The sequence below is a fragment of the Bos mutus genome, chromosome 13 (genome assembly GCF_027580195.1).
Source record: "Bos mutus isolate GX-2022 chromosome 13, NWIPB_WYAK_1.1, whole genome shotgun sequence".
Classification (NCBI taxonomy): Eukaryota; Metazoa; Chordata; class Mammalia; order Artiodactyla; family Bovidae; genus Bos; species Bos mutus.
This window is the reverse complement of record NC_091629.1, coordinates 70,418,669-70,436,176: the sequence shown is the minus strand read 5'-3', so window position 1 is coordinate 70,436,176 and position 17,508 is coordinate 70,418,669. Positions and strand designations below refer to the sequence as shown.

General features: G+C 38.2%; 1 protein-coding gene across 3 annotated transcripts; it reads left to right on the top strand.

Annotated features, from left to right (window-relative positions):
• Positions 1–138: 138 nt before the first annotated feature.
• On the top strand, positions 139–16,642 carry THNSL1 (threonine synthase like 1). Of its 3 annotated transcripts, none has more exons than XM_070381948.1 (3): positions 139–599; positions 6,306–6,471; positions 7,711–16,642. In XM_070381948.1, exon 3 carries the CDS (start codon positions 7,759–7,761, stop codon positions 10,003–10,005), a length of 2,247 nt encoding a protein of 748 aa, XP_070238049.1. In that variant the 5' UTR covers positions 139–599; positions 6,306–6,471; positions 7,711–7,758; the 3' UTR covers positions 10,006–16,642. The 3 variants fall into 3 exon arrangements, with proteins under 3 accessions (XP_070238049.1, XP_070238050.1, XP_070238051.1); XM_070381949.1 differs by having other exon boundaries at positions 316–357; XM_070381950.1 differs by lacking the exon at positions 139–599 and adding an exon at positions 3,620–3,640.
• Positions 16,643–17,508: the final 866 nt, after the last annotated feature.

The following is a 17,508-nucleotide window of genomic DNA, read 5'->3' as shown; positions in this document are numbered from 1 at the left end:
GCAATCTAGTTTTCCAAACTTTCCTTTCGCAACGGCTCCTTTTCTGTCAGAGAAGCTCAACGTGAAAACCACAGTTTATATGTACCTTTGGGAGTAAAGGGGTGGAAAATGGCGTCCCCTTGAAAATGTTGCTCTTTTCTCTGTGTATTTGGGAAAAAAAGATAAATTCTACCACAGACAAACGGGAAATTGTGCCGATGTGCACGCGTCACACGATACTCTCATCCACATGCGTGACCCTGTGGAGCGGGGCGAGCGACTGAGGCCACGCTGACGCACGTCCGACGTGAAGAACAGGACGAGGGAGGGAGGGGCCTAGGATCGAGTGGGTGAGGCGCAGGACGAGTCGCTTACCAGGTACTGGGCAGCTCGGGGGTGGGCGTGGCGCGCGAACGCGGAGGACAGCCCTTGCGCAGGCGCAGAGGCCGCTGCGCTGGTTGGGGCGAGGGGGACCTCACGAGGCCTGGGTCCTGGGCTGTGGGCCATCAGGGGCAGGAGTCCGAGGTGCGGGACTGTGTCCCGAGGCGGCGCTGGCGGCTCCCGGAAGCTCTTTCCCATTTCCTTTCCTTTCCCCCCGTCTTCTCAGTGAGATTTCCTTGGTGAGTTATTTGAGGAGAAAGGGAAACTGTAGAATCAGTCCGTTCCCATCGCATGCCCTTTTCCGGTTCGTGTCTTCCCCTGTGCGCTACTGGGCGGTGATCCCAGCAATTTGGCCGCGCCCGCCTTCCCGGCCGCTTGCGTCCCGCGCTCAGCCGTGCGGCCCCCGGTGCGAGCGCTCAGGACAGCTCCCCTCGTCCTCCCCTCGGCCACCTGTCTCCCTTCCTCTCGCGCCTCGCTGCTTCTCCCCCTGTTTACCTCTTTATCGGGCCCCTCCTCTTAGGGCTTGACTTTGTTTTCTAAGCAAGCAGCCTAAACCAGAAGAATCCTTTTAAACGGGCCTTTGAATTTTATGCTCCTCCCTTTTTTTTTTCTGGCGTCCCTTTTTGAAAATAGTCTTGGGAGCGGTTTTATTCCGTTTGATCCGTGTGGTTTTCCACGAACCTACCGATTCCCATATTGACTGCTGAAAGACTCTCATTTGGCAATCCAGAGGCTCTGAAAGACATTTTGGCAATATGGTTCTGACCAACCTTATAGAAGCCAGTCTGCCCAAAGGGAGTAAGGATGCTTGAAGATAAGAGGCCAGTTTTGGCCCTGTCACTCCCAGGGTGCCCGGTGGTGGAGACAAAGCAGCATGGTAGCTTGGTTGACTTAAAAGAGTTTATTGGCTCTGCCTTCTGAGATGGTCCATGCTCTGTCTGTAGAGTTTCGTTTCTCACTAAATAAATCCAGTTTTTACCTAAAACAAAGTTTGCTGAATGTGTAGGTGCCTATCATCTTGGGCTCTTGGTGAATTTCAGTAGATAAGAATAAACTTAGTTTTTTCTTATCCAGTTGGTCAGGTTTCTATTTTTTTATCCCAGGCGTTTAACAAACATTTTATTTCCGATGAATGGCACCTTGGGGTTGATGGTTCTGTTCTTCACGTCAGATTTTCTGTTTACAAAATATTTGTATGTATATGCCGCTTTGCCCTTTTCCTTTCCATTTTTGAGTATTTCATGTTTTTGGTTATTTTTGCTTAGCTTGTGTAGAGAATAATTCTCTTCTCTATATGTGCTAAGATTTGAACCGAGGACTTGGAATGATAATAGTTAGCCAAATGGACAGTCCTTGGCCAAAGTTTGTAACATTTCTAATTAGAAGGAACACTTAAGGACTCTTTATGTTTATCAGTTCCTGAAAGAGCCAATAAGGGCAAAGCATGGTTTCTCTAGGTAGTAAGTACCCACTGGCCTCAGTTAGTCTTGACTTTGTTGTTACTGAATACAGAAATTTCACTGATGTCAGTGTATTTATATGGTTTTAAAAATACTGAACAGAATTTAAAGTCTCACTGTAGTATATTTAGTATACAGTCTTAGGGAAGTTGTTAAATCATTTGGAAAGGAACTTTTTTCCCCTTTAGGTATTGGTCTGTAATTCTTGGCTTTTGAAAGCATGTTTACAAAGAATATGTTCCTGATTTTTCTAATTCACTCAAAATGGCAGTCCTGTTCAAGGAAATGCCTATGTACAGTATGTCCACATAGAATTAGTGTTGGTGTGCCATCAGAGGTAGTGAACCTTTTCTGTAAACGGCTCGATAATAAATATTTTAGGGCTTTGCAGGCGAGTTGTATTCTTCTGAAACTACTTAAGCACTACCATTATAGCTCCAAAACAACCAAAGACAATACTTAAGAAATGGAAAAAAAAAATGAATGAGCAAAGTTTTTTTCCCATGAAACATAATTTACAAAAACAGGGGTGAGCTACATTTGGCCTGTGGGTTATAGTTTGCATGGACACCTTATATGAATGGTTGTACATACAAATTAGTTTTTTTTTTTTTTTACTAAGGATTATTTCAGTATACTTAGATGAATAAAATGGTCAGAGGTGGGAGTAGAAATAGGACAGCTGGGAGGAAAATAAACCCTTTCTAAAGACATAGTCTTCACAATATTTTTCTAAGTTATAGAATTACAAAGAGTACTTAATCATTTGAATAAGATATTCAAAACCTTTAAGAGAATATTTAATAGCAAAAGACTAACAACAGAAAAGGCTTAGTTGGCTTTGATTCTAAAATAAAGGCAAAGATGAGTGGTGAATTTGGAAAATGATTGTAAGAGCCCTGTGATTACCACGTGGCACTGAAGTGTGGGTCTTCCACCACGCTATTTCAGTCAGCTAATTACCTGGAGGGCTTGTTTAGAGGATTTTTACGTATTAAAAGCAAAGCTTCTAACCTTCTGCTGGTTAGTTTATATCCCAGTATATTTGCATTTTTTCTTATTACTTATGGGAAAACAGCATTGCTGTAAAAATGCAGCAATTTTTAAGAATATTTTAAAACCTTAGAATATCTTTCTTCATAAAATAGTGGACTAGATTTAGTCATTCTTAGAAATTTAATTAGAGATTGTATTAAAACAGGATGACAGGATGACAAGTATAATCATTGCACAAATATTTTCAAAAGTTCATTGAACTGTAGCCAGTTCTCATTGTGAAACGAAATATTTTAAATGGGTGACAAATGCTAAATCATTTTCACTAAATAGATTTTGAAAGTTTACCAGAAGTATTGAAAACTAGGTAATTTTATAATGGAATTGAAATTTTCTGGACTATTTTGGAAGTAAAAATTGATGCACTTATAATTTTGATTATCAATCATCTAGTGTAAGCACAGGAAAATATCACTGTAAATACTTTGCTAAAAGGTAATATGTATTTCTTGTTTAAAAATGTAACTTTGTTAGCATTCTTAGAAAATAATTTTAAAATGTGTTAAAAGTGGTTTCTGTACTTTCTTTCCCTTGAAGTCTATATTCAGTTTTGATCAGCTTGCCACAGTAAAATTGTTAAAGTTCATACCTCGAGGTCACACAGTATTTAATATGTACATGTGGACATTCTGTTTCTGTTTTTTAAAGTTCTTGCTGTGATACTGACACATCACTACCTTTTCATTTGTCTCTGATAAGGTCTTTTATGTCTAAGAAGTATCTGCTGGAACTAGTGGATCAAAAAACTACACTATAAGCGACTAGTAAGAAAACCTGTTTTAAAATTATTAATGTGTAATGGAGTGGTATACATCGTCCATCCCCTGAAGAATTAGAGAGTTTACTAAAATACTTTTGTATAGAACTTGGGTCTACACCAATTATTTGCAAACATCAATAATTCAGTAAAACCTGAGTACTTTACAGTCAAGAGATTTGGTCTTTAAGTACTGGTTTTGTTTCTTGACTCTTATGTGATTGACTCCCATTTTAATTTGAAATAGTTCTGTTCTTTGGCTGAAGAAAAATTGCCTGTTCATGACCCCTTTACTGAAAAACATATTAAAATATAAGTAAATGAAAAACACCTTATAATATGGCTTTGAATCATAAAGGAACATGATTTGCAGTCGGTCCTCACTTTTCACAAGTTCTCTATTTGTGAATTCTACTTGCTAAAATTTATTTATAACCCCAAATTAATGCTTACAGCACTTCTGCAGTCACTCATGGCCACATGCATGAGTGGTGAAAAATTTGAGTCATGAGATATGCATGTTTCAAATTGGGGTCAAATAAGGTGATGCTTTGCCTTCTTGTTTCAGCTCCTACTGTAAACAAGGGTCTTTTTTGAATTCTATTTAAGGGCCACATGTTTTGCATTTTTGTGCTTCTGGTTGCTGGTTTTGTTTAAAATGGCCCCCAAGCAGAGGGCTGAAGTGCTGCCTTGTGTTCCTAAGGCAGTGAGGCCACCATGTGCCTTACAGAGAAAATGTGTGCATTAGATAAGTTTCCTTCAGGCATGTATTAAAGTCTGAGTTCAGTGGTAGTGAATCATTATGTGTATATTAAATAAGATGTCTTTAAGCAGAAACACACATAAAACATTATGTATTGATCAGTTGGCAAAAATATTGTAACCAGAGGCTCACAAGAACCTAGGAACAGTGTGTTTCCCCCAGAAGCAGTGGTTCAGTGTTCACTAATTTGTATTCATGGTGACCTGATAGACTTAACTACCATGAATAATGAGTACTGACTATTACCTCTTAAGTAAAAATTCAGTTTCCAGATAAAAGTTAGATGTCATGGGCATTATTCCATCTTCTCTTGCAGTTTGGTTGGCCTACAGGATGTTGAAACCCTAAAATTAGTTTGTGTCTGGATGTTACAAAACAAAATTTAGTATGTAACTTCTTTAATTTTCTTTAAAATGATAATATTTGTTACATGTTAGAGCACTTTATAAGCTAGTGTCAGGAAGATTTTTATGGTGAAATAGTATTGATACTGAATTGATAAATTGAACTGTCACAATTTTCTACTTTGAATTCGTATAAAACAAAGGAAGAGTAAGGTTACAAAGGATAAGGTGAAGTTAACATGCATTAACGCTTGTGTTAGTCTTTTGCTTTTAATGAAGTTGGTGTTAAGCATTGTAGCAACCAACCTAAAGTGGAAAAGATCAGATAAAAAATTTAGTGTCCATAAAAACAAACCAGCTACTCAGGTAATACACAATTATTAGCAATACAGATGTCAGAAATTTCTGCATTGGGAACTAAAAAAGATGATACTCTGTGATATTATAAGCAAAAGCTACCTATTAAGCAGGCTGCTTAATGTAGTGTCCTCAAAATAATTAGTGTTAAAGAATAGTACCAGAATAAAAGTAGTTTAATAAAAGAAATTGCTGATGGGGTTCAAGTGTACAGTTCTCTGACCCTTTGTTTACTTCAGGGAAAGGATTAACCTGTGCCCAATATGGATGAGTGCCCCTTGTTTTCTCTGAAGGTTTATAAACAAGAGCTTCCCTGGTGGCTCAGATGGTAAAGAATCCGCCTCCAATGCAAGAGGCCTGGGTTCAATCCCTGGGTCAGCAAGTTCCCCTGGAGAAGGGAATGGCTGCCCAATCCAATATTCTTGCCTGAAGAATTCCACGGACAGAGGAGCCTGGCGGGCTACAGTCCATAGAGTCGCAAAGAGCCAGACACAACTGAGTGACTAACACAGACTAACACTAGCCCCTTGTTTTCTCTGAAGGTTTATAAACAAACCAAACTATGAAAAAAAAAAAAAAAAAGCCTAGTTCTGTGTCTAGATATTCTGATTCAATTTATATGTTTTTAGTCTTTTATCACTGAGTGACAGTGGTTAATATTACTATATAAATGAATATTCTTATGTGCCTATCGCCATGCTATATGTTTGAATTTATTATAAATCATTTAAATAGCCAAGAGGTACCCATGTGTGGCAGACACTTTATCTGCACTCTTTATAGTCGATATTACAGCCAAATCATGATTCAGATGGATAAACAATCTAAAAGAGTAATTCAGATACTTACTTCACACTTTTTAGTCCACTGATTTCTTTCCATCTGATCACTGAACGTACAGTTAAATCATTAAAATTTTAGATGTCATTGTGTAAACTTACATTATCATTTCATTATAGTATCTTGTATATTGCTTGATGGCAGAAATTCAGTACTGTTTAGTAAAATTCTTTCTTATCGTAAGATACACATATTGGAAAATAGTATCTTAATCTTTCAATAATAGCTTTAGGGAACCATGCAAAGGGTCAGTTTATTATTTTTCTGTACTTAAAAAATTCCAATTGGACATTTTAACAATAGACTATCTGTGGAATTTAATGACACAGTATGCAGTTATGATTAATTTCAATTTTTTTCCATTATAGACTCCACTTTTTGCAAAGACTGAGTTTGCTTCAGCATCCACAAACTCTTCACCTCAGATTGGTTCCTGTGTGTTTTTGTTTGCAAGTCAGCAGGAGTTAAGCATATACCAGCTGAAAAGCCAAATAAGGAAATGCATCCCTTCTTCCAGCAGTTCTAAGTTAACTTGTAAGTTAAATTCAGTGTAAGCTGAAAATGGTTTAAATGTTTTATTAGAAAACACAGTTTGAGTAGCATGAATGATCAGAATAGTAAAGAACGAAAAGTTTTCGGAACGTGTCTAAACACACCATCTAATGTTTAATAGTTGCCTATTGGTTGTACCACGGAATATGTGGAAAGTCTCACTACATGCCTGTAAAGTTACTCTAATCACTTTAAATAAATATTGTAGCAGTTATTAAATTGTACTTTACATATGACTAAACGTCTCACCTGTCTGGCACACATCTGGTGTTTTAACAGTGAGTGTATTTCCAAAGACAGGGATCTGATCAGTACGGGGAATTACAGAGCTTCTCCAGATGCCAGCATGAATTTGTCCTCTTATCAATGGAAACATTCCTGAGGGTTTTTTTGCTATCACTCTGGAGTCTGGGATTTGAGTTGTGTCTCCACTGGTGATGTTTATAGGAAAGAAATGAACGTGATGGTCCGAGTCAGAGAAAGTTATAGATCTGTAGCCTTTGAGTTTGTTGTCGATTATCCATTTTTCTTAAGTATTTACATAATGTTATATCTTTCACTAGCTTTTTTTATAAGCTAGTGAAAAACATGAAAAACATGTAAGAATGATTTTTAACAGTATGCATGTAAAAGGCATGTAAGAAAGAAAAGGTCATGCCTTTGTTCTATATATAATTGTTCTTTGGAAAATTCTTTAAGCATTGTATAAGCAAATATTTTATTCTGGTTTCTTGTTGTGAATTCTTTGACTAAGAAATTTATGAGTAACACGATAGTCTATCAACATGTTCATATAACTAATGAGAAATACAGAGACTATTCAGCTTTTTGAATTGCAAGTATATAGCATCCCAACTCCAAGTAATCCTTATTTACTTGGGTTACAAACCATGAGACATTTTTCATTATAGGAAAAGAAATAGTAATTTGATTTAGTATCTTTTTAAAAAAAGTATCTATGATACAACATTCTCAGAATAAAGTTTCTGTTGCTCATAGTTACAAATGATTACTCACTTTCTTGAGACTTGAAAAGATTACTAAAAAGATAATATGTAATATATGAGAATTTAGGTTTGGATAATTTTTTAATGCCATATAAAATTCAGAAGAATTTTAAGTTTATGTACTGTGGGCATGATTCTACTTAATCCTATTGGTATGTTAAGCCTATTGAAATTAGTAACTAAATGTCTTTCCTTGTCTTTATGTTTTGAAAAGGGCCAAAGCCAGTTTTTCTTTTGGCTTGGGCAGCAAAGTGAAAAGAGAATGCTCCACTTTAAGCGATGTCAGCTTCTGAAACAGATAGCTCAGAAATGCTTGTCTCGCATCCATGTGAAAACAGATAAACATCCACAGCTATTTCTTTCGAGAACCTTTGCACTTGCAGAATTAAGGAAGTCATGGCATTCCATCTACTCTCTTGTTGGAGACAAAAATATTATCCTGATGGGACCTCCCGGTGCTGGGAAAACAACAGTAGGCAGAATAATAGGCCAGAAACTGGGTTGTTGTGTCATCGATGTGGATGATGATATCCTTGAAAAAACCTGGAATATGAGTGTGTCTGAAAAATTGCAGGATGTTGGTAATGAGCAATTTTTAGAAGAGGAAGGAAAAGCCGTGTTAAACTTCTCTGCATCTGGAAGTGTGATTTCCCTTACTGGGTCCAACCCAATGCATGATGCTAGCATGTGGCATCTAAAGAAAAACGGAATAATTGTTTATCTGGATGTACCTCTACTAGATATAGTCAGTCGTCTAAAATTAATGAAAACAGATAGGATTGTAGGTCAGAATTCTGGAACCTCTATGAAGGACTTACTGAAGTTTAGAAGACAGTACTATAAGAAGTGGTACGATACTCGTGTTTTTTGTGAAAGTGGGGCTTCCCCGGAGGAGGTAGCCAACAAAGTGCTGAGTGCAGTTAAAAGATACCAAGATGTGGATTCAGAAACATTCATTTCCACAAGACACATTTGGCCTAAAGACTGTGAACAGAAAATTCCAACGAAATTCTTTAGTGAAGCTGTGATTGAGGGGTTAGCTTCTGACGGTGGACTTTTTGTTCCTGAGAAGGAGTTTCCAAAGTTAAACTGTGGGGAGTGGAAAAGCCTGGTAGGAGCAACATACATAGAAAGAGCACAGATACTTCTGGAAAAATGTATACATCCTGCTGACATACCTGCTGCCAAGCTGGGAGAAATGATTGAAACTGCTTATGGGGAAAACTTTACCTGCTCAAAAATCGCCCCTGTCAGGCACCTGTCAGGCAACCAGTTCATCCTGGAGTTGTTTCATGGACCAACGGGATCATTTAAAGATCTGTCTTTACAGCTCATGCCCCATCTTTTTGCACACTGTATTCCACCAAGTTGCAATTTTATGATACTTGTAGCCACCTCAGGAGACACTGGAAGTGCAGTCTTAAATGGCTTTAGTCGTCTTAATAAGAATGACAAGCAGAGAATAGCCGTGGCCACATTTTTTCCTGAAGACGGAGTCAGTGATTTTCAAAAAGCACAAATAATTGGCAGTCAGAATGAAAATGGATGGGCGGTAGGTGTCAAGTCAGATTTTGATTTCTGCCAGACATCTATAAAAAGAATTTTTCAAGATTCTGATTTTACTGGCTTTCTTGCTGTGGAATATGGAACTGTCTTAAGTTCAGCTAATTCCATAAACTGGGGCCGACTGCTTCCCCAAGTAGTTTATCATGCTTCTGCATACCTTGATCTCGTTAGCCAAGGATTTATTTCTTTTGGAAGCCCAGTTGATGTGTGTATTCCCACAGGAAACTTTGGTAACATTTTAGCAGCAGTGTATGCCAAAACCATGGGAGTCCCTATTCGAAAATTTATCTGTGCTTCTAATCAGAACCATGTTTTGACTGATTTTATAAAAACAGGACATTATGATATAAGGGAAAGAAAACTAGCACGGACCTTTTCACCAGCAATTGATATCCTCAAATCTTCAAACCTGGAACGACATTTACACCTGATGGCTAATAAAGATGGACAGTTAATGAGAAGACTGTTTAATCAGTTAGAAGAGGAGCATCACTTCCAGATAGAGAAGATCCTAGTTGAGAAACTTCAGCAGGATTTCGTGGCCGACTGGTGCTCCGAGGGAGAGTGCCTGGCAGCTATTCACTCTACCTACAACACTTCGGGGTACATTCTGGACCCACACACTGCAATTGCGAAAGTAGTTGCAGACAGAATGCAAGACAAAACTTGCCCAGTGATTGTATCCTCTACAGCTCATTACTCCAAGTTTGCACCTGCTATCATGCAGGCTTTAAAGATTAGAGAAATCAATCAGACTTCATCAAGTCAAGTTTACTTATTAAGTTCATACAATGCCTTACCTCCACCGCACGAGGCTTTATTAGAGAGAACAAAACAGCAAGAGAAGATGGAGCACCAGGTCTGTGTAGCTGATGTGAATGTCCTGAAGAATTATGTGGAAAAACTTGCACAAAATCAATTCATAGGAAAGTTTTCTGAGTAAAAGAAAAAAAAATTCTGGTGAAAAGCATGCAGTAATAAATCACAAAAGTTGATTTTGAGTACAAATAACATTTTGTTTTTTATGCGAATATGTATGTCTGTATATAGATCTGTTATCTTTTGGAATTTCAGTAGCCTCATCTCTAGGTCTGTCCATTGTCCCTACACATGCTTCTTGGATCCTTAATCTAGAAGTGACAGAAAGTAGCGTAATGCATGGACCCTTGTGCTGTGCTCTGCACCCATGTGGGATATATCAGTTTCTCTTCCCTCATCCCCACTTTTAAATGGACCAAAATGTCTGGTACTCTATCTGACACTTAAAATATTTCAGCATAGTTGTTACATAGTATATCTGTAACCATTATTAGTTCTTTATTGACTAGAAAGATAATGTACACTCTAATGGTTAACTTATTTAGAAGAAGTAGTAAACACATCTATTAAGAAATGGCTGGCATTTTTGACTCTCCTCAAATTCCATTTTGGACTATAATTAATTAAATGGATCCTAAACCATCCAGATTAGATAAGTGTTCCAGCCTTCACTCCCCTTGGGATGTGTATAGTTAAGGTGATGTAGTTTGAAAATCAAGACACAAGATTTAAATCTAGGATGTGATCATCAACAGAACTACCTAGTAGTAGATACAGAAATAAAATTGCATATCTGTTTCAAGAGAAAAGCTTTCCAAAATTCAGAGTATTTGAATAGTCTTAAGTATGGTTATAGTTATAGCAGTTTTCTTGTATTATTTGGACTCTATTCCTATATAATTTGTCTATTGTCTTTTCTTTCAGTGAACGTTGTCTTTTTTGGCAGCTAAAAGTACATACAATTGATGCACATATTTAGTGTTTCCTTCTTTGTAGTAACAATACATTATAATCATGATTTACATTTGTGAATTTCTTGAATGTTTTATTTCTGAATTAAAAGATTTGTCACTGAAAGGACCTGTTAGTGTAATGGACTACTCTCAACCACAAGATGGCATTCCTAACATAATTTGTCTTTGCTGATAATATTCTGTTTCATTTTCTGGGAGAACTACCTCCATAAAGAAACATATTGCAGGTTGTCAAGGAAAAAATTGTAAAAGTTTAATGAGCAGAAATGATTTGTTTAAAAATTTAAAAAATTAAACCAACTATGGTAACTTTGGCTCTCCAGCTTCTAAAAAGTACATTCTAAAACCAAAACTTGAAAACCAAGAGCAGTTACCAGAAAATAATGGAGGATTCAAAGTTCACTTATTCATGTATGTCCTAGTTATTTTATCATTTGCTTTTAAGGATAAGTGTTTCAATAACCGATATGTTTAGAAAATACATGTAAATTTTCCTGTGTGTATGAGAATGCACTGTTTTTCTGAAAGTGGGAGGGACAATTTTGTTTTTAAAAGACATGATTTTTGCCCACGAGACTGTAGTGAAGGAGACAATATGTAAAATTGAATCAGGTTCAACATAGAAGAGTTATTGCAAGACAGTTCATGAGAAAGTAAAAAGTAAGGGATACAGTCAAGAGCTGTCGGATTACCATGGGCCAATTAGAAAAGATGTCACAGAAGACACAGAAGCTTCTGTGAGTCCTGAAGGGTAGCAAGATTTTCTAGGTGAAAAGGAAGGGGAAGTACATTCTAGGTAGACAAGGGAAATAGGTACAGTGAGTTGCTCAAGAGAGCACATTCCTTTATCTCCAGTTCATTTGTTCTCTTATTTCATGCTTTCACTTTTTCTCAATACCAAGTCTAGCCCTTCCCTCTCAGCTAATGACCTTGCCTCAGTCAAGAGGAAATAAGCCATCAGTGAAGACATGGCTTCCTCTCACCAAGTGTCTAAATCTGCTGGACTCTTTGTCTCCTCACCTGCTTCCCCTGGATTGAATTGGATGATATTCCTTCCCGTGTGTCTTAGCTTCTGATCCTGTCGGAATACTCCCATCACTTGCTTCATCCACTCTCTCCTCTAGTGCTGCTTCAGCTTCTCCCCTCTCACGGGACCTTCCTTTCTATACCATTCAGATGCTCTCTTTTCACATCTTAAAAAGTGTAAGAGCAAAACAAGTCAACATCCACATTCCCCCACCATTCACTCTTTTATTTATGTTCCACTCAAGACCAAGCCTCTTCGAAAACAGTTGTCTACGTGTGTGGTCTCCACTTCCTTGCCTCTCGTGTTCTCCAGAATGTGTAAAGTGTGTGTACTGTTCAGGGAGGAGTAATAAAACAGAAATAAATGTGCTGCTCCCCACTTTGCTTTAGGAGTAGAACATGCCTCGTGTTTGACACCTGTTGTGGCTCCTATTTGATTACATTTGCTTCTCTCCCTCAGAAGTAACCACTATCCTAAATTTTCTCTTTATCATTTCCTTGTTTATATGTACAGTTTTGCCTCTTTTTAAATTTTATGTAAATGGAATCATACATATTCTTCCATGACTTTGTTTTATTCAGTAATTTTAAAATTTAACCATGCAGATGACAGAAGGCAAAGTTCATTAATTTTAATTGCTGTATAATATTCTATAGAATGAATGCCACAATCTATCCATTTATGTTAGTGGACATTTAAATGGTCTAATATTTATCTGTACTTGTGTCCAATAGGTATACTGTTTCATAAAATTTGTATTGAAGGCTAGTGAAAATGAACTTACAAACATCTGTGATTCTTTCTAATGGTATATAAAAATATATTTCATATCTTAGCTGTGTTAAAATAAAAATGTGTGGTTTATTTATAATATGAAAAATTATCAGTTCTTGAGCAATGGTTGTAATTTCTTCCTTTTCCAATCTTTGAAATTATTTTACAATGTCAAAAATATGGTGAATTTGTAAGATTTTTGAGAAAAAAGAAATGAGATTTTTAATTGGATATCAGTGAAAATAGTAAAATATTTTTTCATCAAAATAGACTTTAGAAAGTAATAAATTGTTCTGTTTGAAGTTTCTGTTAGATTTTAATAGCAATTCACTTCCAAAAACAATCACAACAAATACTGTTTCTCTCAATCCATTAGATCACTTAAAACATTTTCTAATTCAAACTACTTAAAGCATTAAGAAAAAGAAGTAGCTGTTTTCATATGAGCTGTTTTCACATGAGCCTCAAACTCATGGGAACATAAGTAATAGAGTTTTGTGCAGGAAGATGATTAAAGCCTGATGATCAAAGCCTGTGTATGAAATAGTTATTGGTGTGGGCCCTGTCTGTGTATTCCAGCCACTCTTTGAAACTTTAAAAACTTTAAAAACAAATAGCCTCCTTTAAAATCAGAGGTAGAATAAGCTCCTCTGGTTCAAAGAAAGCAAAGCCAAGCGATCTGTCAGTGTCATGGAGAAGGGACCTGTCAAACATAGGAAACCAAACCAACATCATGTACAGCAGTCCTCTGCTCAGTTGGCAAGATTTAGACCAGAGGCCTGTATCAAAAAGTTGTTTGCTTCCTACAGAAGGTGTATTTCTCAGTTCAGCTATTTTTCTATCTAAACTCTTTATTGCTGTCTGAGTTCTTGGGTCTTTCTTTATTTCAGTGGTGGTAACAATTGTCTTGAGCTGAGGTTCCATGTTCAGACATGGCACTACTTGTTCAGTTATCATCATAGACTTTATTGGGATTGTAATGGCCTATACAATGCACGGTTGCTAATGGCAGGTTGAGTTTCACTTACAAATATTAGGAGGGTTTATAATTTTAAATTACTTAAATCCACAAGGGGCTATCTTAAATCAATTCTTATATTTGGTGATGTAGCCCTGAAATTATTTGTTTTGAATTTTATTTACAAGGCTCAAATCAAATAGCTGAAGTTTTCAGAAAATAATTTTACTTGCTCTTGATGCTACCTTTTTTTCTGGGACTCTCTCCAATCTTTTTGAGGCTTTAAATATAGTTGGCTGACATAATATTAGGAAAAGGAGTACATCAAGGCTGTATATTGTCACCCTGCTTATTTAACTTATATGCAGAGTACATCATGAGAAATGCTGGGCTGGATGAAGCACAAGCTGGAATCAAGATTGCTGGGAGAAATATCAATTACCTCAGATATGCAGATGACACCACCCTTATGGCAGAAAGTGAAGAGGAACTAAAGAGCCTCTTGATGAAAGTGAAAGAGGAGAGTGAAAAAGTTGGCTTAAAGCTCAACATTCAGAAAACTAAGATCATGGCATCCAGTCCCATCACTTCATGGCAAATAGATGGGGAAACAGTGGCTGACTTTATTTTTGGGGGCTCCAAAATCACTGCAGACGGTGATTGCAGCCATGAAATTAAAAGATGCTACTCCTTGGAAGGAAAGCTATGACCAACCTACATAACATATTAAAAAGCAGAGACATTACTTTGTCAACACAGGTCCATCTAGTCAAGGCTATGGTTTTTCCAGTAGTCATGTATAGTTATGAGAGTTGGACTACAAAGAAAGCTGAGCGCCAAAGAATTGATGCTTTTGAACTGTGGTGTTGGAGAAGACTCTTTCGAGTCCCTTGGACTGCAAGGAGATCCAACCAGTCCATCCTAAAGGAGGTCAGTCCTGGGTTTTCATTGGAAAGACTGATGTTGAAGCTGAAGCTCCAATACATTGGCCACCTGATGCGAAGAACTGACTCATTTGAAAAGACCCCAATGCTGGGAAAGATTGAGGGCAGGAGGAGAAGGGGACAACAGAGGATGAGATGGTTGGATGGCATCACCGATTCAATGGACATGAGTTTGGGTGAACTCTAGGAGTTGGTGATGGACAGGGAGGCCTGGTGTGTTGCGGTTCATGGAGTTGCAAAGAGTCGGACATGACTGAGCAACTGAACTGACTGACATAATATTTAAACAACTTCCAAATCAACATGGGTCATACCAGAAAATACATCATTTCTTGTAAATTTCACATCTGTGTAGGGTTCTTCTCTATTAAAGTCATGTAATTTAATCCTAAAAGATCTAAATAGTGCATTTATTCACAGTATTCTGTATATTTTCCAGAAAAAGAGTCATCAGGTCAAAAGGTACCCCCTCTCCCCTTCAGTGTTGTAGCCTACTATGAAGAAATACAGAACATCTTTCTCTTGAGAAAAGTTGAGTATAATTATTTTACTGGCAGCAGAAAGAAGGAAAATATTAGTTTAAATTGGGTCAAGAGCATACAATTTCTACTGGCCAAAAGTCATACCAAAAAAAAAAAAAAGTCATACTGAAATGAAACAAAATTTTAGGGAGAAAACAAAGCTAAAATATCCTTTGAAATATGCAGGTCATTCTTGTCAAAGAGGGAAAAACCACATGTAGGAGATTTGTAATCTGTAAAATGATTACAAATTGTTTGATTTTTCTCAAGGCCTCGGAAAGGGAGAGAGTACCTAGATGTGGTCTCCAGAGTGAGAGGTCCAGAAATTAAATTTTGTTCATGTACACAAAATTGCACAGATTTAGAGATTTTTATCTTTTGCTAATCACAAGAGTTAATATAAACTAAAATGTACATTTATAATTGTTGGCGTTTTTCCGGTGACCACAGATTTGGTCTTTTCTACCCAAGATTCTTCATCCCTTACATGAAGATATCTAGGAGACTGTAGTTCATTTAGCAAATATGAAGTCAAACCACAGAGAGAAGGATAGTTTTCAGGGATATTTCACTCACAATTATCTGATTTATCCAACAACATAGAATACCTCTTGAGTAAACAGAATATTCTTCCCTGTTTGACTCAAGGTGATTCTTCTCTGAATAGTGCTAAATATATACTGCCAACTTTTGATCTTTGGATCATTACTCTGCAAGAGCACACACTTGGGGTGAATATGCACCTTTTTCAGATTTGTTACAAAGCAAAAAATTCAGAGTCTCAATCCCTGAGAAGCTTACAGAGAACTTAGGTAAGTAATTCAACTTACTACCAGAGCATACAGTAAATACAGTTTCATCAGGACCAGCCAGAAACATGGTGTACCCTGAGAAAGCTAAGTTAGATATTTGATTAGATATTTGGTTCCCATTCAAATTGATGTTCTCTACGTATGTGTTGCACTTTTCTTTTGGAGCATGACTACAATTTTCTCACAGACCCCCACACCACAAGCACACTGCAGGGAAGGACAAAGAGGGACACCTTCTAGCAGAGGTGACTCTCTCCTGTGCTGTCCTGTGCTGTCCTAAGTAGCTCAGCTCTGGCAAAGAGAAGTGAGTGAAAGTTGCTCAGTTGTGTCCAACTCTTTGCGACTCCAAGGACAAACCTTACTAGCAAAACAAAAATATGGAAACTAACCAAACATCCTCTTTGAAAGGCAGTTTGCTGCTGCTGCTGCTAAGTCACTTCAGTCAAAGGCAGTTTGCTACTGCTGCTGCTAAGTCGCTTCAGTCGTGTCCGAATCTGTGTGACCCCATAGACAGAAGCCCACCAGGCTCCCCCATCCCTGGGATTCTCCAGGCAACAACACTGGAGTGGGTTGCCTTTTCCTTCTCCAATGCATGAAAGTGAAAAGTGAAAGTGAAGTCGCTCAGTCGTGTCTGACTCTTAGCGACCCCATGGACTACAGCCTACCAGGCTCCTCCATCCATGGGATTTTCCAGGCAAGAGGCCTGGAGTGGGGTGCCATTGGCTTCTCTGCAAAGGCAGTTTGCTGCTGCTGCTAAGTCGCTTCAGTCGTGTCCAAATCTGTGTGACCCCATAGACAGAAGCCCACCAGGCTCCCCTGTCCCTGGGATTCTCCAGGCAAGAACACTGGAGTGGGTTGCCATTTCCTTCTCCAATGCAGGAAAGTGAAAAGTGAAAGTGAAGTCGCTCAGTCATGTCCAACTCCTAGCGACCCCATGGACTGCAGCCTGCCAGGCTCCTCCGTCCATGGGATTTTCCAGGCAAGAGTACTGGAGTGAGGTGCCATTGCCTTCTCCGGCAAAGGCAGTTTAGAAACACTTTATTGCTATTCAAGCATATTCTTGGGTCTTCTCACCCTCTAATTCCTAGAAACTTGCTGCAGTAATCCTAAGCACCAATGGTATTGATAAACACTGTCTTCTCTTCCCGCAATATTCCTGTGTGAATGTGCTCAGTCATGTCTAACTCTTTGCAACCCCATGGACTGTATGTAGCCCACCAGGCTCCTCTGTCCATGGGATTTCTCAGGCAAGAATACTAGGGTGGGTTGGCATTTCCTTCTCCAGGGGATCTTCCCAATCCAGGGATTGAACCCTTGTCTCTTGTGTCTCCTGCATTGCAGGTGGATTCTTTATTGCTGAGTCACCAAGGAAGCCCTGCAGTGTTCCTAACATGTAAATCTTTTTGAAGACTGGTGTCCTGGACCACTGCCTGGCTGGCTCTTCCCTAATCCACTTCAGGCCACGGTCATGTTTTAGACCTGGGGCTATGGGATGGAAGTGAAAAAGATCAGACTGAGGGATCAAAGGAGGCATTCTAGAGGAGAGGCTCACACAAGTCGAAGTTTAAAGGTTAGGTGGAGGCTCACACATGAGTCAAAGTTTAAAGGTTAGGTGAC

What these genes read in the sequence shown, in the direction of transcription:
- THNSL1 (XM_070381948.1), top strand. Translation starts at nt 7,759, where the DNA reads ATGCTCCACTTTAAGCGATGTCAGCTTCTGAAACAGATAGCTCAGAAA.